General features: G+C 31.9%; 4 protein-coding genes across 4 annotated transcripts; 2 read left to right on the forward strand and 2 right to left on the reverse strand.

Annotated features, from left to right (window-relative positions):
- Positions 1 to 470: 470 nt before the first annotated feature.
- LOC106364252 (serpin-Z2-like) lies at positions 471 to 2,353 on the forward strand. The gene is made up of 2 exons (XM_013803870.3): positions 471 to 1,172; positions 1,397 to 2,353. The coding sequence occupies exons 1-2, from the start codon at positions 645 to 647 to the stop codon at positions 2,108 to 2,110; spliced, it is 1,242 nt and encodes a 413-aa protein (XP_013659324.1). The 5' UTR covers positions 471 to 644; the 3' UTR covers positions 2,111 to 2,353.
- Positions 2,354 to 3,212: 859 nt separating this feature from the next.
- On the reverse strand, positions 3,213 to 8,811 carry LOC106364253 (probable WRKY transcription factor 56). Its single transcript, XM_013803872.3, has 2 exons — positions 4,095 to 8,811; positions 3,213 to 3,612 (listed from the first exon to the last, which is right to left on the reverse strand). Exons 1-2 carry the CDS (start codon positions 4,466 to 4,468, stop codon positions 3,426 to 3,428), a joined length of 561 nt encoding a protein of 186 aa, XP_013659326.2. The 5' UTR covers positions 4,469 to 8,811; the 3' UTR covers positions 3,213 to 3,425.
- Positions 8,812 to 9,553: 742 nt separating this feature from the next.
- Positions 9,554 to 12,196, reverse strand: LOC106366494 (G-patch domain-containing protein 1-like). Its single transcript, XM_013806096.3, has 11 exons — positions 11,997 to 12,196; positions 11,846 to 11,930; positions 11,677 to 11,753; positions 11,566 to 11,593; positions 11,384 to 11,474; positions 11,216 to 11,282; positions 10,946 to 11,042; positions 10,695 to 10,858; positions 10,282 to 10,617; positions 10,084 to 10,206; positions 9,554 to 9,868 (listed from the first exon to the last, which is right to left on the reverse strand). The coding sequence occupies exons 1-11, from the start codon at positions 12,072 to 12,074 to the stop codon at positions 9,803 to 9,805; spliced, it is 1,212 nt and encodes a 403-aa protein (XP_013661550.2). The 5' UTR covers positions 12,075 to 12,196; the 3' UTR covers positions 9,554 to 9,802.
- A 115-nt stretch (positions 12,197 to 12,311) lies between these two features.
- On the forward strand, positions 12,312 to 13,674 carry LOC106366495 (2-C-methyl-D-erythritol 2,4-cyclodiphosphate synthase, chloroplastic-like). The gene is made up of 3 exons (XM_013806097.3): positions 12,312 to 12,692; positions 12,765 to 12,895; positions 13,315 to 13,674. Exons 1-3 carry the CDS (start codon positions 12,356 to 12,358, stop codon positions 13,546 to 13,548), a joined length of 702 nt encoding a protein of 233 aa, XP_013661551.2. The 5' UTR covers positions 12,312 to 12,355; the 3' UTR covers positions 13,549 to 13,674.
- The last annotated feature ends 8,410 nt before the right edge of the window (positions 13,675 to 22,084 follow it).

Consider the following 22,084-nt stretch of genomic DNA (forward strand, 5'->3'; position numbering starts at 1 on the left):
TCAGTTTCTTCATCAGACAATGAGATAATATAAAATGTATGAGTGATCGGGAGAATTTTGTATGTTATATAATTTTTTTTGGGAAAATGTATTATTATTTTCAGAAAAGAATGTCTAAATTAATTTTCTTTTCAATTTGTTTTGTGAGGTTATATATATAAATACAAGTATATATTTTAAATTTTTTTAAATATTTTCTTTTTTATTTGTTTAGAGAAAATATAAAAACAGTAAAATTTAATTAGTTTAAATATAAAAATCAGTATATTTATAAATATCTGTAAATATTTCTCTTTTCTTATTTATGGGCATTTGTAGAAAAAGGTAACTTAATTAAATTTTTTACTAGATATTAAAATAAAAGTAAATTTAATGGAAACTTCTAGGAAAATTAAATTATAGAATAATAATCTTCTAGATATATACATAATAAAGTGATAAGTTTCCAAATTTCGATTGTTTCTATCTTATACATATACATTTTTGTTTCTTAATTAAAAACATTCCCTTTGATTTTTTTCCTTAAGAAAAAGAGCTAAACCGACTATAGGGCGACCTCCAAGACCAAGAAAGAAGTAGTGTATATATATGTGCATGTATTAATGTGTGCTCACACAAAATAAACAAAACCCCTAAAGACGGTGATGGATAACATAAAGATGAAAGAAAAAGTTGGCAAATCACAAATCGCAGATCTCGCTATCCAAGAGACAAATCCAAAGAAGAAACAAAAACTTTGTGCATCACAAGTAACCTCAAGTCCTTCCCTATCAAAGATTGATTTGGCAGAAGCGATGAAGAAGCAAAACGACGTATCTATGTTCCTCGCGGGGAAAGTAATCTCAGCCCTAGCCAAAACCTCTAACTTGGTCTTTTCACCGGCATCAATAAACGCCGTGCTCATCATGGCGGCTAATAGGCCAGAAGAAGAAGAAACACTAAGATCCTTCATCCTCTCCTTTCTTAGGTCTTCCTCAACCGACGAGCTCAACGCTGTGTTCGGTGAGATCTGTTCTGTGGTTCTAGCAGACGGCAGTGCGAGCGGTGGCCCTAAAATCGCAGCAGTCAATGGAGTCTGGATCGATCAATCACTCTCGGTTGATTCCTCGTGGAAGGATCTCTTAGTAAACTTCTTCAAAGCTGAATTCGCTCAAGTTGACTTCAGTACCAAGGTACTTTTAGTATTTATAATTTTTGGGATTTTCTATAGGGTTTTGATTATTTCTGAAACATATATAATCTCCGTCCGGTTGATGATTTAAATTTTTTGTTAATTTTTTTGGGATTCTCTATGCATTTTTGGGAGAATTTCAAGGCAGTTGTTTTGTTTGATTTTGATAATTTTATAGCGATATACACTTCTTTGTTAATGATTGACGATTTTGCTGTTTTGAAGGCGGAAATAGTGCGGAAGGAGGTGAATGCGTGGGCTTCACGTCACACAAATAATCTCATCCAAGATCTTCTTCCTCGACGATCCGTGACAAGCCAAACCGAATGGATTTATGGAAATGCATTGTACTTCAAAGGAGCTTGGAAAAAGAAGTTTGATAAGTGTCTGACTAAGCACAAACCATTTCACCTTGTCAATGGCGAATCGGTCTCTGTGCCTTTCATGAGAAGCCATAAGAACCAATATGTAAAGGCTTATGATGATTTCAAGGTCCTGAGGCTCGGTTATCAACAAGGCCGTGATGATGCCGACCGCCAATTCTCAATGTACTTCTATCTACCTGACAAAAGAGATGGACTGGATAATCTTTTGAAGAGATTGACATCTACTCATGGATTTTTGGACCGTCACATACCGAGATACAAAGATCGAGTTGGTGAATTCAGAATTCCAAAATTTAAGATCGAATTTGGGTTTGAAGCTTCAAATGCTTTTGATGATTTTGAGCTAAATGTGTCATTGTACCAAAAAGCTTTCATTGAGATCGATGAAGTAGGTACTGAAGCTGCAGCTGCAACTGCCTGCTGCGGAGGTGGTGGCCGTCCGAAGTTGATAGATTTCGTGGCAGATCATCCATTTCTTTTCTTGATTAGAGAAGACCGAACCGGAACTGTTTTATTTGTTGGTCAAATCTTCGATCCTTCCAAATCTGATTAGGTCTTGTATTAATTTTGCTGTTTCTAGGTTTGGGTTTTAATTTATTGTTGTTTAGCCGAGTTTTTTGAAATGTTCATGATTTTAATTCACTTAGATTTGGTTCTCCTCGACTAAGTAATATTCTGAATCATTTCTTCACATGCAGTATCTTCATGATTTATTCGGTGTTAGCGGTCTTGGGTCAAGGGTTTTACAAAAAGATCATAGACCCTTACATTAGTTGAGGATTAATTTCCAAGCATCCTTTGATTATCTCTTGCAACAGATGAGTCACGATCTCTACTAGAAATCCAACATATGATTTTTTTGTAAAATTTGCACAAAGTTACTTTACCGTATATATTAAACGATTTATCAAAATGAATTACAGGATTTGTATGATTTGAAACGCACTAAATGTTCCTATACTTTTGTAAAAAAAGGGTTGAATTACAGTATTAGTAAATAACACAAGTATGAAACTTTCGATTATAACAATTTCAGAATAAAAAAAGAGAATAATATCATACATTATTATATATACTTACAAAAAACAAATGTAATATGATATATATTGTATTAAAACAAAATACAAAGAAGAATAACACATAAATTAAACAATTAGCACCACAAAGTTTTTTTTGGTAAAATAAAAAGATGTTTTCACCTTTTTGCATGAAATCCAAATGTTGTAAATAGTTCTTCCCAGCGCGAATGAATCCAGGTGGCGATAGTTACAGCCGCAATCCCTTTACCACTGGGTCAACTCGTCAACTCGACGTCGGTGCACCACAAAGTTAAGCAATTGATTCGATTAGACAATACAAACAACATGAAGCAAGAAAAACCACTAACAATAAAAATTATAAACTGAGTACAATTAAATAATTCAGTGGATTTGTTTGAGAGAAAATCTGCAGCAAGGAGAATGTTGAAGCAAGGTGGGATTTATATGAACAATGTGAACGTTGATGATGAGAATAAGAGCTTGAGTTATTGTTGAAGGAAAATGCATTGTTCTCTCTGCAGGCAAGGAGAACAAAGTGGTCGTTAGAATTTCCTGACTTTTTCTTATGATGAGTCTTATAGATTAAAATTTATATTCTTAAAATTGTTTCGTTAAGCCGCTTTATTCAGTCGTCGATAAATACTACACAGCAAGGAGAGAACAAAGAAAAAAACAAACAAATACCATCCCAATAAACATGAAAATCCTATAATTTAAGATTTGTTTTATACATTTCTATTGGGAAATCGATTGGGGTCAAGGGATTGGTTTTGTCAATGGAGTGATGAAATCATGATTAATATACATAATTACACAACTAAATTATATTTACAAATCAGAAACTCTGGTGAGGAACTGAAGTTGCCGAAGGAGAGGACTAAGAGTCTCCATTAGCTTCTCACAAGGATGATTGTGAACACCTTCGTAGGTTGTTACGACAACTTTTGGATCTTTTGCCAACCTTTGCACTTGTTTCTTCACGTTGCATGTATGGTACGTGCATCTGTAATAGCTCCTGCAATTTATTACGTAGCAAACACAAATGAATAATAAATCTGTTACCTATATGATATTGTTAGCTACGAAGCTACCATGCCAGGTTATTCTATATGTTATGCTGTTTTTTAGGTATAGTGGAATATATATGTTATCTGCTAAGTTTTTGAATTTTTAAAACTCATTCCTACATATACTTTTTAAAAATAAAACCTATACAAAAGGTTTGAATCAATCTGTTTTGCTGGGGATGAAGCCTATACATAACACTCTAGTTCAAAGACACGAGCAGTAACCTAGCCTAAATCAACCGGACTAACACAATTTGAATTCGATCGTTATAGGTTGTTAAGCTAATGTTTCCAACCAAGATAGACACGTGACCAAGTGTGTGTGAATATATTATCTTTGGTCTATTTCGAAATCTACTTTTAAGATGTCAAATATGTTTTTAAACACGTCATAAATGTATATATATTTAGATGTAATTAAAAGAAGAACCTGGGATGAGCATTGTTTTTGACAGATTTTTGACCGTATTTTCTCCACCGATAACCATCATCAAGAACATCATCATCGCTCCTCGTATGAAACGCAATTCTCTGCAAGGCCGACGATCTCTTGCCTTTCCCTTTATTATTGTGATCATTTAATCCTTCCATCTCCATCGCCTCTCCTCCTCCTCCGCCTTGAAAGTTCTCTGGCTGAGAAGACATATGAAAACTCGCTGGAGAACAAGAAGATGTGCCCATATCGCCGGAAAACATTAAGGAAGGAACCATCATCATTAACTGTTTGCCGTTAAAAGAAGAAAAAGGGTTGTTTTCGCCTTCTTCTAGTGTTAACATGGAGTGTGTGTTGTCTATCCCTTCCATTTGTTTTTGAAGCTTCCTCTATCTAGATTTATCTCTTTCTCACGCTATATGCAAGTTTGTTTATGTATATGTTTGGGGATATCAAGAAGAAGGAGAAGAGAAGAAGAAAGGTGATAAGGATATTTGTAGGGAAGAAAGAAGAAGAATGAGAGTAAAAGGGTATATAACATCGAGGCCAACTATATTCACCTAACTTTTTGTTCAACTGCCTTAGCAAGCTTTTGATCAATATTATTATTTGGATTCATATATTACCCTATAATGTATGTAATATACCAAATTAATTAGTGGAAAGTTAAATAGTATATATCTGTATTAAGAAAAAGGAACATAAATCAACTTTGATAAATAGTGGTATAAATTGATTACTATATCAAAGTTTTAACGTGCGTCTCATAAAAACCAATCAAACACATCCGCTTATATATGCTAGTGGTCAACGTTCTTGTTGATGTCTTCCCATGACAAAGGGAACGTTTTGTAATGGCTTCTTTGTCCTTTTGGATATAGCATGTATATAGATTCACATTCCCTTTTTGGTATCGTTTATGCGTTCTGAAATTTATATATAGGAACTGACATATATATAATATATATATATATATATACTAAGTTTGTTTTTTTGGTTAAATACATATATACTAAAGTTTATTTCATATATGAAATATATAGTTTAGGTTTATCAAACTAGTACTAGACATGATGAAGTCGCTTAAAGTGTTGGGGCATTAAATATGGATAAACGAACTTAAGCAGATTATCGTGGTTGTAGTTGTTAGGAATCGAATATATAAAAATAAAAATAAATTAGCATAAATAAAAGAAAAAAACACTAGCAAAACTACTGCACGCACGTGGAAGCTTCTCGTAATAGTTCATATCAGGACCGTCTCAAATTAATTTTAAGTCTTGTTCAAATTTTTTTTTAATCGTACATTTTATCAAGTAATTTTAAAATTTAATAATTTTGTCCGATTTTTTTAATTATAAGTTATAAATTTAGCATTATATCTAAAATTTTAAAGTTTCTTACCATAAGTTATCTATATATTTTGAAAAATCCTTCAATCTTTTATTTTTATATTTCAGGGTCCTATTCGACTGTTCTACTTGTGTGTGCTGTTAGACAACTCTGGTTCATATAATAAATCAAATGTTAATAGATCTTTTTTTGTCAACAAATGTTAATAGATCTAGCGTTTTAACTTGTGTCTTCGCAAAATTTCGGTTCAACTTATTGCTACACATACATCAATATGCATATCTTAGATCAACTGAAATTCACTTGATCTCAAAAAAAAAAAATCACTGCTACATATATTTACTTTTATATATGTAGCTTCACGTTTTATATTGCAGAATAGATACAAGCGCAATCAATTTTACAAGTTTGGATTATGCATATTAAATTTAACCACAGCAAAAACTTTAGATTATATACCGGATGCATGTCGGTTTCCTCTGATTGATACGACATACAGTCTAAAAGCACAGTTTGTGATTATATATAGGGTTTTAGTAATTAAACCCCTCAACTAAGATGAATCGTAAATTTTTTTTTTTTAAAATCCCGTGAAATAAACCTTCAACTTTAATTCTGTTAACTTATGTTGCACTCCGTCTAAAAAAAATGTGACGGAGGGTTATATACATTAACGGTTTATAAGTTGAGGGTTTATAATATTGAAAACTTAGTTGAGAGTTTTTTTTACGATTCAAAAATAGTTGAGGGATTTTATCACTAAAAGTCATTAATTATTTTAAAATATTTATTATCATTTATAATTTTTTTAGATTGATTTATAAACCTTTAAAACTAATTTATAAGCCTTTAAATTTTAAGCCTTTATTATCATCTATATATTGTTTTAGATTGATTTATAAGCCTTTAAAACTACTTTATAACCGATTTATAAATCTTCATAAACATTTAATACTTTTACATATGATTAATATGGATTCACAATTATTTTATAAGTTCTTACAATTATTGCTATTTTTAGGATAAAATAATCTAACATTATGATACTATTGAAACATAAAGTAATACAATAACTCAAAAATAATATATCAAATATATTATTTTATTGATCAAGAAAACAAACAAAAATATAACGGATTGGAATAAAAATAATCATGCATTATTTTTTGGGATAGGAGAAAGTATGAACCAGATGTCAAAAATCATGAAAATATGAAAAAGTGTGTCCTAACTCTAAATAGAAAGATTGATTTCATGTATGAATTATCCTCCACAATTTGTAAGACTTAATATAACTTAGAAACTTTAAATTATTTGATATTTGACAATGATAATATAAACACAAAAATTTTCTTATATCACTATTGTCAAATATCAAATAATATAATACTTTGAAGTTATATTAAACTGTAAGTAGTGTTTAAAATTATTAATTTAGGATGCATAAATTAATTTTATAATAAATTAATGTATTGAAATTTATAAATTAGTTTTAAAGGCTTATAAATCAATCTAAAACAATGTATAAATGATAATAAATATTTTAAAATATTAAATCACTTTTAATGATAAAATCCCTTAACTATTTTTGAATCGTAAAAAAATCTCTCAACTAAGTTTTCAACATTATAAACCCTCAACTTCTAAACCATTAATGTATGACATCCTCTGTCACGGTTTTTTAGACGGAGGGTAATATATGTTAACAAAACTAAAGTTGAGGGTTAATTTCACAAGATTTTTAGTTGAAGATTTTTTTTACGATTTATCTTTAGTTGAGGGTTTTAGTTACTAAATACTCTTATATGTAATGTTGCCGTAGATCAGTCAACATGGCCGGCCCTGGACCAAACCCATTGAAACATTTGTCTTTGGCCTCTATTTTTCAAAGATCCCATTTAGAAAAAAAAAATCTAATATACATCATATAATTATTATTTTTTAAATGAGATCACACACATATTTGGCAATATCGCGTTGGTTTAAACAACCAAAATCCATTTGAATGAGCCAAAGAATACATTAATGCAATAGCCCAATAAATCAAAAAGAATTAAAATTCACAAAGTTAACAAATTTTTCTGACTAACGTGTTTCTCTTTTTTTTTTTTGTCCTGGACACTTGCACTTCTTATTTTCTTAGGTTTTTTCCTTTCCCTGTCTTAACCTGCAAACCAAAAACACAATTTCATTATTGTTTTGTCAATTGCTTGTGTCTGCTTATATCAGAAGCAAAATCTCGCCATAAGTCATGAAAGGTATTCAAAATTCTGCTACTACAATTATAAATATGATGATCAAGCCAATTCTTCAGAAGATGTAAACTATCGGTTCATTTGTTTTTTTTTGTGTATGGAAACTAATGTTTTGTCACTGATTTAGTACTTTATATATGAAACTATGTTTATGAATTTGTTTTTGGGATACTTTTGTGATGTAATATATAAAAAATTTTACACCCAAGGACACTTTATGAGTTTCCAATTACACTTGGAGACACATTGAACTTTCCACACACATTATATGTGTCTAAAGACTCTAATACCCTTAGACCAAATTTCACTTTTTCTTTTCTCTTCTTTTCTAATTCATTACGGAAGTTCATCATCTCTCCTAATTTTGTTTTTGTAACCCTCTCTCCTCATTCCATTTTACTTTCCCAAATGTTCAGATCCTAATCCAAATCGATGAGTGTGATGAAACAAACTTTGTCAATAAATCGATTGTGATAAGCTTGGGATTTACCGTGGATAAGCTACCATGGCTATTACTAGAAGCAAATTCAAGCTTTCTGGACTTGAACAGAGGAGATTTGGAGAGTTTAATGAAGTCACAGAGGAGAGTGAATTCCAAAATCCAGCTCCGGTGACTAAGGCAATTAATCCGTCAAGAAGATTCGAATTGAGACTGAAGTTGAGAGCAGTGAGCTTTTGAAGCTTCAGCGGAGATCTGGGATTGTGGTTGAGTCGCTGAGGAGATCTGAGTTCCGATGAAATTAATTATGATGACTTAGGAAGGTGGTTATGGATATGAAGATGGTGGATACTAAGGTGGTTGCTCGAGATGAGGAGATGGTGGTGGAGATGGTGGTTGACACCGGATCAATGGCTCTCTTGGTCAATGTGTGCGTGAATATTGTTTGATGTGGTCGGAAGAGTTGTGGATTGGATCAATGGCTCTCTTGGTCAATGTGTGCGTGGATATTGTTTGATGTGGTCGGAAGAGTTGTGGATGAGGATCTCGTTGTCAGTGGTTGTGTTGATGTTGTTGATGTGACTGGAAGAGTTGCAGATGAGGCTCTCAGTGGTGGATACGAAAATGGTAATAGAGGGAGAGGAGAGACTGGAGGTGGTGATTAATGGAGGTGATGGTAGCTCGCTTGGTCAATGTGTGTGTGGATGTTGTTGATGTGGTCGGAAGAGTTGTGGACGTAGATCTCATGGTTGTGTGTGTGGATGTTGTTGATGTGGTCGGAAGAGTTGTGGACGGAGATCTCATGGTCAGTGTGTGTTGATATTGTTGATGTGACCAGAAAAGTTGCGAATGGAGCTCTCGGTGATGGACGAAAGTGGTAAGAGAGATAGACGAGATAGTCGAAGTAATGATTCAAATGGATGTGGTAATTAAAACGAAGGTGGTAACAGAGGTGGATGAGATAGTGGAGGAAGGGGCGATGGCAGATATGAAGATGATGATGGAGGTGGTGATTGAAAGGGGGATAGTGATAATGAAGGTGGAGGAAAGAGACACTGGTTTAGTCCCGTAGAAAAAACAAAAAAAAATGAAAAAAAAAATAACTTTTGGATAAAAAATAACTTTTCTAATTGTGTGGTCCAAAAACAATTCACTTTATCACATATACTTCTCTTTAGACAAAAGCAGGGTTAATTATGTCACAAAATATACAGCTGTCCACAGAATGTGTCTCAACTTCACTATGTGTCTCTCAGCGATACATAAAATCATATTGTGTCTCTGAGTGTAACTCTCTCTAATATATATGCCCCCATTTTTCATTTTTTTCAAGCCTCCAAATTCTCAGGACCAGCCCTGTCAGTCAAGTTAAAAACATCACGCGCAATTCATCTCTGACTCATTATAAGAGAACCGAAATTGAAGCTCTGTATTGCCATGTTGAAATACATCATGTATTCTATATCTTCTTTAATAAAAGAGATTATTGTGGAGTTTGTATGCATAACTCTCATATAAGTATTAATAGATTATCAAAACACATCAAAAAAAAAAAATTAAAGGATGATACTAGTTATACATCTGATGTTGATTAGTAACAAAACTTGCCCTAATCTCCACTTTCCTACGCAGGCAGGTATAGTGATATTTGTCCTCACTCACTTCCTTTTTGATACGAGACTGATTTTCTTTCCCTCCACAATAAACTTCTCACTTCGCTCCAGCTGCAACAAAGAGATGTCAAGTCCAACATCAGTAAAAAAAACTGAACATTCTATAGTAAAACTGAGAAAAACTATAATAAAAATGAGTAGGTGTACTAACGCTACCATTACGTATACTGTATCTCACATTAGATGAATTTCACAGCTCAGTGAAGGAGTCGGCACAAGAAGTAACAAGATAGATTTGACATAAGATGAGCAAATATTAGTATTACCTTAAGTTTCAAGTAAGCAATAGCATCTTTCCTTGAAGAGAACTCTGAGAGAATTGATGGTGCTTGTTCATCAATCATAGATTTAAGCTGTTTCAGCTTCATTGATCCGCTACTATCAGCGACCTAAAAATGTAAGATGTGTGAGAGAGAGGTTATAGAAGAAGACGATTGACTGTTCAAAGTAAATTGACAGCAAACCTTTTTAAGAATCTGCTTGCATAGGTTCTTCAACTTGATTTTGGGCTCAATAATTTCATCACGCTTCCTTTTTGCTGGGAGAGAGTTTTCAATAACAGAGTCCTTGTTGTCATCTTCTTCTTCACTCTCTTCTCGCTTCCTTTTTGCTGGGAGAGAATTTTCGATAACAGAGTCCTTGTCATCATCCTCTTCACTCTCTTCTTCTTCCTCTTCATCATCATTATCATCATCATCACTGTTATCAAAAGATGTTTTCTTCCCTTGGTAACGAACACCAGCTATCTTCTTTGGACGGTCCTTGATACCCAGTCCTTGTTTTCCAGCTGTGGCTTTATCCTGCAGACATAATTTCACAGCATTAAGATATCATATACACAAAACATGTTTTCAAAGATAGCAAGACAGAGACGTACCTGAACCATGTTGTAAAGATTCTCTTGATCGTCCTCACAAAACATTTTTCTCTCGTTAGACTTGGATGATTTCTTTTTGCCAGGCTTAGCTCCAAGAAGACCACCCGAGACAAACCCGGATTTAAATCCCCACCAGTCAGAAGAAGGCTCTTCGATTTTGTGTTCTGTTCAGTTCAAAAGATCAATAAATATTTTCAGCTCAAAGAAAGCAAAGTTGCACCATTTCAAGATTTCAGGACCAATCTAGACACCTTTAACATCAGGATGTTGGTCCTCGGATATAATTTCAATCTCCATAGCATCGGCTATGTCACAAACCGCAGGAGAAGGCTCCTCAGTTCGCTTAACCTACACAACATTGAAAAAACAATAGAGACCAAGTTAGACTAGGACTTTCATATTGCCTTTTGTTATAATAAGGGTTATAGCAGAGAAAATACCAAATATATGCACACATTAAGAATGGGTAGAAGCTATAAAGTAATGCTAATCGGCATGAATCTTTGGAAAGAGAATCTTACAAGTATTCCTTCAAGATCTTTAGAAGAGTAAGAATTGACAAGCTTCCCCTTCTCTCTACGTTTATACCTAATTACATAACAACAAGACACAAAACACTCAAACACAATGCGACAGAGAATTTCTAAAGATATATATATATATAAAAGAAAAGAAAAAGATGAAACAACCTTCCTTGTGGACGAGTAACTTTAGCAACATTGGACACGGCAGGCTCAGATTTTGCAGCTTCATCTTCACTTTCGGCTTCCTTGTCCGAAGCTGTTACATACCACAGAAACAACAAGTCATTAGGCTAACTAGAGTGAAATCATTTAAAAATGAGTAAAGTTAAAACGAAGTAGACTTTTACCATCGTCTTTCTTGCTAGGAGCTGCTTGCTGCAAATAACACAAAAGAAATTGAAATCACTTCCATTTTTTCAAAGAGACCAGAAAAAAAAAAAAAAAAAAGAAACACTAACCACTTTCAACTTCTTGAGAATGTTATCGAACTGAGTAGTATCGAATGCCCATGGATTCGGCTTATCAACACCAACACCTGCTCCCCCATGTGAAAAAATATTTAGCCATATTACTTATATGCTCTATTTTCAGTTACATTAAATCTAAATTCCACAAATTTAAACGAACCAGTTGTGTCTTGCTTGTTCTTGACTCGGACATAGCCTTTGATCCCTTGCTTATCTTTACCTAGTCCTTCTCCTTCTTCCCATCCCTTTACACACAAATAACAGTTACATCTTTGTGTTGAAATCTCTACGCTTTGCAAAATTTAACTGACCATTGATTTCATTAGGCGGAAAGCGGCGGATTCCTTTAGGATTCCGACGTACTTGACTGGAGCTTCCGGCGCCGCCATCTTCTCTTGGCAGACAGTCGGTCGCCGTTTCGTTGGAGCTCGGAGAAAGAGAGCGAGTTTGAAGAAAACCTAAAGCGGAAGAAGAAGAAGTGATTAGCAATTATACTCTACGACGCGGTCTTTTGTAAACAGACGACTCGATCGACGGTAGAGATCTAATCAAAATTTAAATGGGCTATGAATATAGGCCCAATTCAAAAGCCCAGCTTAAAGTATTTATTTATTATTTAAAATAAAAATAAAGTGAAATGTTGTGGCTGGTTGACTGAGGAGAGAGAGAGATGGCTATGGCTACTTCGACTCAGCTATCTTCTTCTTTGTTTCACTCTCAAATTACCAAAAAGCCCTTCCTTCTCCCACCGGCGGCGGCGCCGAACAGCGTTCATGGTTTCTCTACACGGAGGTTAAAGTCTCTCTCTTTATCCCATCATTCTTCTGTCTCAGCTTCGGCTGCCTCTTCCGCCGTCGACGTCACTGAGCCAGTGAAGAAATCAGTGAGAACGCTTCCGTTTCGAGTAGGTCACGGGTTCGATCTGCATAGGTTAGAGCCAGGGTACCCTCTGATCATAGGCGGGATTGATATCCCGCACGATAGAGGCTGCGAAGCTCACTCCGATGGTGAAAGTTTTGAGCTTTTGAATTAGATTGAATAGAGCTTTGTTGGTGATGTTGGGGTGGTTTTGTGTGCAGGCGATGTGTTGCTTCATTGTGTAGTGGATGCGATCTTGGGAGCGTTAGGACTTCCTGATATAGGTCAGATCTTCCCTGATTCTGATCCTAAATGGAAAGGAGCTGCATCCTCTGTCTTCATCAAAGAAGCTGTAAGCTTTTGTACCTTCCCTTTGATGTTCATTTCTGTATGCAGAGACTTCCCTTATGCCTACCAGTTACAGTCTTTAAAAGCTTATGGTATTGTATAGTGGTTCAGATTTTCATATTAATATGTTTGATTTAGTTTCCCTAGCTGCTGGTTAGTTTATGTCAAGGTTCTGTAGTAGTCTTGAGTATAATCTTGTCACCTGTCCAAAAGTAGACGAGGTGTTGATTGTGAAGAAAAGAATCGGCTTTCAACGTTATAATCTTACCGTTGATTGCATTCTAGCTATAAACTTTGAGCTTTGTTCACTTTTAATTTGGTGATGGAATGAGATTTGCGTATTTTTAGCGGAAAAAATGTGTCATGAAAAAGGATGGAGTTCATTGAGCTTGAAACAAGGTTTTGTTTGTCTTAATGTGCCAGGTGAGACTCATGGACGAGGCAGGGTACGAGATAGGAAACCTAGACGCCACATTGATTCTACAGAGACCCAAGATTAGTCCACACAAGGAGACAATCCGATCCAATCTGTCCAAGCTTCTTGGTGCAGATCCTTCTGTTGTGAACTTAAAAGCTAAAACCCATGAGAAAGTTGATAGCCTCGGAGAAAACAGAAGCATTGCAGCTCATACTGTTATTCTCCTCATGAAGAAGTGAGTCGGTTTTTATCATATTCTTCACTCTCATAAAAAAATACTTTATATGTAAATTTAAACTCGGTGTAATCACCCTTTTGACTTTAGATAAACCATCCATGATCAAATCTAAAATATTATGCAGTCATGGTAAGTCTGGAATCTCTGTCGCTCCCTTTCAGCAGATTCAATTCTTAAACCCATAAAGATCCCGAACAGGCCAAAACAGAAAAAGAAAAAAAAAAGCTTTGCCTTATCAATATAAAAACATGTACAAGACAAAAATATCAGCTTCTTGTGTCATTGTTTCAAATTCATAACCCCTAAACGAACCTTAAAAATAGAGAATGTATGTATTTCAAAAGATTGGTTTTTAATCAAAACGTTCATACAGAATAAAAAAAATATCGTTTATTTGTATAGGTTTCAATTCATAAACTATAAAGAACCCTAGAAGCAGATTGTGTGCAATCAAAAGTTTGTATTTTCGATATAAACTCATGAATTTGTGACAAAAAAAAAACTCATGAATAAGACGAGATACAAAGAAAATTGTTTCATGGATAATGTGAATTATCCTGACAGGAGATATGTCAGGTAAGCCAACCCGTATTCAGTAGTCCTGTAACTGATTCAAAACTTTCACGGCCCGTACATGCTAACCTGTCATAGATTTGGTTCGTATATATATATATATATATAGGTTCCCTTCGCGAGGCCAAACTCTTATGAATAAAAATGTCGTAGATCCATATTTTGCGGTGTTCTATATGGGATAAACAAGCAACTGATTCCAAACAATTCAAGATAAAACCACAAGCATCAAATAAAAAATGTAAAAAACATCCATACTAATTTATCATATACAATACATTTTACAGACTAGTTGAAAACAAAAGCAAAAAATTAAAACTCACCTCAATATAAACAACTTCGAAAACATTATTGGAGGATCCAAAAAGGAGATTAAGGGGAAAAATATAGAAAGATTGCACCACACCAGATTTGGCGAGCCGAGGATTTGGTTTAATAGATCATGTTCATTTGCGCCTTTCTGCAGGACTGGGAACATATTAGATGTGGGAAATATGGTTAGAAAAGTGACTTCAGTTCGCCAGTTCAGACTCAACTCCATGCTCTATGTTAGCGGACCTATGAACCAACAAAAGGCAACACAAGAATATTCACCTATTGTCAATCGACTACACCTTATGTCTGATCTTACGACAAAGAAGAATAAAAAGAACTCGAAACTACCTTCCTCAATTTTATTGTATTAATTAGATCTGAGTATTTTATTTGAATTCAAAAATCCGAATCAGAACCGATATGAATGCCCATATCTAACTAAATAATAAAACTGAGGATCTGTATTCTACTTGAGACCCGATCTGGTACATGAATAAATTGAAAACTATGTAAATATTAGAATTTTGGAAACTCTGGGTATTTTTGGTATTTTATATATTTTTTTAATTTTTAGATTTTTGGCTAAAATTTTATTTTTCTAACTATTTTTTAGCTTTTTCTGGATACTTGGGGTTTTTTCCAGGTGTTTGTGTATTTCGAATACTAAATACTAAAACCAAATCATAATCAAATTATTTGGGTATTTTACGGTTCTACAAATTTAGACTCAAACCAACCCATACCTGATGGAACTCGAAACAGAACCAAAAAAATTATACTTTTTACCTTTTTTTTATGGGCAATTGTCAATAATAGCACATTTTGAAGTTTATGTCTCAAAAATAGCATTAGAAGGAGAAAGTCACAAAAATGACATTCATTAAAGGGTAAAATATCCCTAATACCTTTGGTTTAAAATTAAATAAACAAACAAAAATAAATAAAATAAAAATAAAAAAAATGAAAATGAAAAAAAGAAATTTTTTTTATAGTTTCAGATTATTTGTTTTCAGATTCGAAATTTTTATAATTTTTTTTTTCGAAATTGTTTTTTTTTCCAAATTTTCTTTTTATAATTTAAAAATACCTTTTGAAACTGTTTTTGAAATTTTTTTTTTTAGTACTCCCTCCGTTTTTTAATATAAGTCGTTGTAGAGAAATTTTTTTGTTTCAAATTATATGTCGTTTTCGGTTTTCTATGTAAAATTTATTAGTAATTAATGTTGTATGACCAATGGTAATATATCTTTTATTTTTCTATTGGTTGAATTGTGGTTAGGTAAATAATTAATGATGTTTTTGTTTAGAAAATATAAGAAATTAATGGTTTTCTTAATCTACGTGCATAGCTATAAAACGACTTATATAAAAAACGGAGGGAGTATTTATTTTTTATAAAAATTTAAACCCTAATTCCAAAACCCCACCCCTTAACTCTAAACCCTAAGGTTTGGATTAATTAACCCAAAAGGTATAAGTGTATATTTACCTCTTTAATGAAACCTATTTTTGTGACTTTGAGCCTTGAGTGCTACTTTGGGAATATAAACTTGGTTTGGTGCTATCCTAGCCTTTTTCTCTTTTTTTTATTGACAAAACTACATTTCTCTATATGACTCCAAATATCTGATATCCAAAAACCTGGATTCGATGAGAACCAATTAAATCAGGGATCCGAATACCCAAATCTAGTGCTAATATTTCTATTTATTGTTTCATTAAATGTAAATCTATTTTTAAATAGCAAAATCTTCATTCAACTGAATAAATTAGAATTCAAATTATCATTTAAGTTAGCTAATTGAAGAGAAACATTAAGAACTGTTCATTTCAAACCAGTAAAAATACTGATTATTATAAATTTAAGATTAAATTAATACAATGTATCACATAAACTTTTAAATAAAGGTTAAAATGAAAAATTTAACAAATTAAAAAAAAAACAATTGCGTGTAGTAAGAAAAACATGCTTGTGTTTTTAAAAATAAATGGGATCATAAAGGAGAAGAAAACCTAACTATGTATGGTAGAGACATCTCTGTCTAATGATTATCATTAACTCGACCAACTACCCCTTGAAAGGCTATTATTTTAATTAATTAACACATTTGCTTCATTAGCATCAATAATTAATCACCAGAACTATTATTTATGTTAACAAAACATTACCTTATTTAACAAAAAATATATTGTTAAATCAAACATAGTGGACCCAAACTAAAAGGGTCATTTCATTGCTCCTCCTTAAAGGTAAGCCCTTAATGATTTCACTGATAGAAATAAACCTATGCTTAAGTTGGATTATCAAGTTTTATTTTTTTAGTATATGTTATGTCGTTTAGAAGTTATGTATGTGAAGTTCAGAATCGTTGAGTGCCAATAAATGATCCTTTTCTTCACAAAACTTGGAAAGTTCCTTGTTATTTATTACGTTCCGATCGAGACATGATGTTTCCTTGAATGCGTTAGTGTTTAAAATAAAATACATATATGCAAGTTTTTCCCCAGTTTCAAACGTAGCTATGTTTGTTTCACTTTTAAAAAAAAAAATCGGGTAAATTGAGTAAAAATAGCGGAGAAAAGATTGCGATATATAGAAGCAAAAGTCATATTTCTATGTGATCATATTCACATCGATGTTTGGTACATGATTTGCTTCAGTCCAACGGTCCCACTTCTCCATCAATTTCATCTACGTACATATAGGGTCTCGCCATACTTGTGTGTAATATAGTTTTTGAACTTTAAGGCTATCATTTGGAACATCGAATTATCTTTGATTCAATCAGAAAATTTAACGTTTAAAGAGCGGAATAAGTTGTATGAAATGAGTGTTTAAAAAAAGTTGTATAAAATGAGCGGAACGGACGAATGAAATTAAAAAAATAACAGTAATCATGGAATAAGAGTTTAATACTATATGTAGTGTTTTAAATTGTTAGTTTGACGTCGTTAATGAATATAAGTGAATCTTCAGTTTATCGACATTATAAATTTGCTGGATCCAGTGAATAGAACAGACGGAATCAACGAAGCAAATAAGCATAATAAAAATAAAATGAACAATGGTGTAAAGATGTATGGTGACCGGCGAGTGTTTTACACCTTCGGTACAAAATTAATATTAAGTATACACAGTGTCGTGCAAAGGTTTAGTGGGACCTAAGGTGAATATAAAAATGGGTTTTTTTTATAATTTTTTTATTAGAGCGTAATATATATTTGAAAAAACATTAAGAAGAAAAATAATAATTTTAAAAATTAAGACAAATTTTTCTTCCTTCTTTTTCAATAAACTTTTTTAACTAAATTCTCATAATCTAAATTCCTAACTAATTCTATTTCTATAAATATAATTACTAAACCATTTAACCTTTCTTGTGGTATGGTTGATCGCATATAAAATTTTACGAGTTTCCACTTGGAAATTTTTTTTTCAGCAGTGACTGAAACTGGAATCGTCAATAATATTTAATAAGAAATTTATGAGTCTTGATAACACTCTTCCTTTCCTTTCAAAAAATTCAGAACTTCAAAAGGTCTCTTGTAATCTTATGGCAACGTCTCTTTTAGAACCATCAGTTCAAAACATAAATCATCCTCAATAACATCAGAATGATTTACATGCCTTAAAGCTACTTGAAGATTGGTACAAGATGCCATCAAATTATCTTCACTTGCTGATTTTAATTTATAAATAAATGACAAACTTAAACCACTCTACTACTAATTATTTTCTGAAATTTGGAACCTTAAAAAAATATATATTTTGGAGGCCTTAGGCGAAAGCCTTTTTGAATACACTTGAAGCACGGCTCTGAGTATACATGCATCTCAAATTTTTGTGTAATGAAATCATATGTATCGCAATTTATATGTAAACCTTCGTCTACACTTTTTTTTGGGTATTACCTTCGTCTACACTTTTTTTGGGTATTACCTTCGTCTACACTTCTTTCGTTAGGATCCTATTTGACAAAATGTCTAATCAATGACGAACTGATGATTTCATTCATGATAAAATATTTGGGCATGTTAGAAGTACGATGAATGGAATTAAGCTTAAATATAGATGACCTAGGCAAAATATAATGCAATAATTTTTAGACACACTTGAATGGAATTCAAAAAGGTATACGAAATCTCATTGTTTAATAGATTATTACTTTGATGGAACGAACCTGATATGACATATAAATGTAATAAATTATTATATAGTATTGCATGACTATATTTACAAGTTATCAATACGAAACGAAAAACGATGAAGGGGAGATTTACAAACGAAGCGATTTCATTTTCGGCTAGGTCTCCCGATATGTCTCCTAACTAATTGAAGCCTTGTAATTGTAATTTGCAATGATTACCATTCCAAATATAGTTGAAAAACACTTGTGGTAATGGACGTACGTTAATTTAAACTACATTTTTAACACTGAAGGATGATACGCTTATGACCATATACAGCGAGAAGTCTATAAATTAAAAACACGAAAAACTAATAAATTTTGTTGATTCCGAGTTAGACCGGTTCAAAATATAACACTTTTGTAAAACTAATTTAACGTAAATATATGATTCCATTAAAATTATAACATAATAATATATATACAATTTATATAAGTACAAACAGAAGATTGTAATATTTATTTTATATTAACAATGGTTTATCTCTATTTTAGCACTTCAAAATATTTTGATGATTCAATAAATTGTATTAAATTATGTGATATATATCTTACATGCACCAAATAATATAATAAATGATATGAAGCTCGAATTTATAATATTTAACCTGTGAAATTAACTATTTTCTTATTTTACAAAACAAAATATATTGTAAAATAAAGAAATCTAAAAATAAAATTTGTGAATTACTAATTTCAATAGAATATTAAATTGTTAACATTATTAATTTATAGAGTTTTACTGTACTTAAAATATTTTAAGCCTATTTAAAGAGTTTATATGAGTATAATTAATTTTCCTAGAAATTAATTTATTGAGAGTCGAGAAATCAAGAGACAATGTGTTGAATACCCCCCAATTAAGGTTCAAATTAGCTAAATGCACATAATTATGGATAACCCAAAAATGAGTAACTTTTTGACACTGTGCGGACGAAAATGTCCTCATGCTTTATCGAAAATAAGTAACTTTAGATCTATAAGCTAAATATTTACATAACAGGTAACAATCTACATACCAACTAACATATCAGCTAATAATTTCAGTATCATCTAACAATCTATGTATCAAAAAATGTATCGACTAACAAATCATATATCAGTTAATGAAACTATTAACAATTAGTTAGTTATCTATCAAATAGCTGCAAATCTATTTGTAGCAGCTAACACTCCATGTATCGATTAAGAATCCATTAAAATCTAAATAATAGCAGATAAGTAATAAAATACCTACTAACGTATATATTATCTAAAAGTTGATTGTGAGTCGAAATTGGAAACATTGGAATTGAGGTGAGATAATAAGATTAACATTATGGGTGTCAAAAGAATCAGAATAAAAAAAGTAAAGATTTGTGTTGAATTAGAAGATGATTTGAAGAATCTGTACGAGAGATAAAGTGATTAAAACACATAAAAGGGAGAAGAGAGAGATAGAAATAAGGATATTATAGTCATAAGAAATATTTAAAAAAAAAGAGTGTATATAACAAATAATATGGGCTTCTGAGTGTATCCACACCAATTTCTCAGAAATCAACCGTGACTGAGCTAAAATATTTGAGAGACAAACTAAAACTAAATTCAGCTAAGTTTAAAAAGTTGTAAAAGAATAGTAATTTATGAAATTACTTTTATTTATTACTGTATTATTCCTTTTAGTTTATCTACTTTGATATGTCAGATAAATAAATTTTCTAGTCCTCATCAAATTTTAAAATACTATAGATATTCGTATTGCACGTGTTTGGAAAATGAGGATAAACAATGTTCTAAGCAAACGGTTATTAATTAGTTGCGTACAGTTTCAATTAGAGTGCGAAGCAAATATTACGAAAGGTGATTAAGAAAGAAAATTATTTTGGCTTCTTCTTTTTTTTTTTTCTTTTTCTGGTGGGATCGGCGGCTTGTCTGTTTATCTTATAATAAATGAACGGCACAAAACTAACTTTTCCGAGACTGTGTTTTCTATTTTTTTGATAAACTCTATCGACTGATTTAGTCGGTTTCGGGGGTTTTCATAAAATTTCATCCTCGGCAAAAATCCCATATCACTCCTCTAAATCAGATGCAATCATATCTATTTTTACAGAGATACATGTGTTATGTGGGGTCAACAAAATTTACAGGTTGATACAATTATATAAGTATGTTTTTGGTCCGACGACGATAATTACAAATTTCAGAATTCAATTAAGTTATTTTAGACTGGTTTCTTCTTATTATTGGCCAAGTTATCTCAATATGGATATTAATTATGAAATAAAGATTTTCTCTAATTAGCAATGTGATATGTTTTCAGCATTTAATATTAGGAAATTTTTTTTTTGCTAAAAGGTTAATATTCATATTGATGAAAGAGTTAGATTTACAAAATCATTTACAATACCACCATGGCAAAATAAAGGTCAAAAAACATAGTGGAACTAAGGAAAGACCAAAGATCTTTATCTAAGCTAAAGAGACATAAGAGAACTGGAGACTGTGATCCTCTAATCCAAGACATAAGCTCACTCCAAGTATAAAGGATGAGCGTAGTTGGCCCTAGGCGATCAAATATTTGCCTCCATATCTCTCCTTAGAAATCACAAGACAATAACAAATGGTCTCTGGTCTCATTTTGTAAAGAGCAAAGAGGAACTTATATGTCATCGTTAAATCTAGATTTTTAATAATTAAATCCTTCAAGTAAAGATTAATCGTAAAAAAAATCTCAAATAAAAATCCTTTGAAATAAACCATCAACTTTAATTCCGTTAATATATGTTACTCTTCGTCTAAAAAACTGTGACGGAGGGTGACATACATTAACGATTTATAAGTTGAAGGTTTATAATGTTGAAAACTTAGTTGAGGGGTTTTATCACTAAAAGTCATTAAATATTTTAAAATATTTATTATCATTTATACATTATTTTAAATTGATATAAGCCTTTAAACTAATTTATAAATTTTAATACATTACTTCATAAATATTTTAACACTTTTACATATGATTAATACGTTTTCACAATGATTTAATAAGTTTTTACAATTTTTGCTACTTGTTAGGATAAAATAATCTAACATTATTCGTGATACTACTGAAACATAAAGTAATACAATAAATCAAGAACAATATATCAAATAAATTATTGATCAAAAAAATAAAAATATAACGTATTTATTCAGAAATCATTGAGAATAAAAATAATCATGCATTATTTTTGGGGATAGGGGAATGTATGAGCCAGAGGAAATCATGAAAATAGAAAAAAAGTACGTCCTACTCTAAAAGGAAAATGTGCTTCCTACTCTAAATAGAAAAATTGACTTCATTGATGAATTATCTTTCACACTACTTAAGACTTAATATAACTTAGAAACTTTAAATTATTTGATATTTGAGACAATGACAATATAAACACACATTTTTATATCACTATTGCCAAATATCAAATAATTTAATATTTTGAAGTT

Source organism: Brassica napus, chromosome A9 (assembly GCF_020379485.1).
Source record: "Brassica napus cultivar Da-Ae chromosome A9, Da-Ae, whole genome shotgun sequence".
Classification (NCBI taxonomy): domain Eukaryota; kingdom Viridiplantae; phylum Streptophyta; class Magnoliopsida; order Brassicales; family Brassicaceae; genus Brassica; species Brassica napus.

What these genes read in the sequence shown, in the direction of transcription:
- LOC106364253 (XM_013803872.3), bottom strand. Translation starts at nt 4,468, where the DNA reads ATGGAAGGGATAGACAACACACACTCCATGTTAACACTAGAAGAAGGC. An exon ending in AAAAACAATGCTCATCCCAG is followed by an intron (nt 3,613 to 4,094) that starts GTTCTTCTTTTA and finishes AATAAATTGCAG; the next exon opens with GAGCTATTACAGATGCACGT.
- LOC106366494 (XM_013806096.3), bottom strand. Translation starts at nt 12,074, where the DNA reads ATGGCGGCGCCGGAAGCTCCAGTCAAGTACGTCGGAATCCTAAAGGAA. An exon ending in TCCGCCTAATGAAATCAATG is followed by an intron (nt 11,931 to 11,996) that starts GTCAGTTAAATT and finishes TTGTGTGTAAAG; the next exon opens with GGATGGGAAGAAGGAGAAGG. An exon ending in GAACAAGCAAGACACAACTG is followed by an intron (nt 11,754 to 11,845) that starts GTTCGTTTAAAT and finishes ATGGGGGAGCAG; the next exon opens with GTGTTGGTGTTGATAAGCCG.
- LOC106366495 (XM_013806097.3), top strand. Translation starts at nt 12,356, where the DNA reads ATGGCTATGGCTACTTCGACTCAGCTATCTTCTTCTTTGTTTCACTCT. An exon ending in CTGCGAAGCTCACTCCGATG is followed by an intron (nt 12,693 to 12,764) that starts GTGAAAGTTTTG and finishes TTTTGTGTGCAG; the next exon opens with GCGATGTGTTGCTTCATTGT. An exon ending in CTGTCTTCATCAAAGAAGCT is followed by an intron (nt 12,896 to 13,314) that starts GTAAGCTTTTGT and finishes TTAATGTGCCAG; the next exon opens with GTGAGACTCATGGACGAGGC.
- LOC106364252 (XM_013803870.3), top strand. Translation starts at nt 645, where the DNA reads ATGGATAACATAAAGATGAAAGAAAAAGTTGGCAAATCACAAATCGCA. An exon ending in AAGTTGACTTCAGTACCAAG is followed by an intron (nt 1,173 to 1,396) that starts GTACTTTTAGTA and finishes GCTGTTTTGAAG; the next exon opens with GCGGAAATAGTGCGGAAGGA.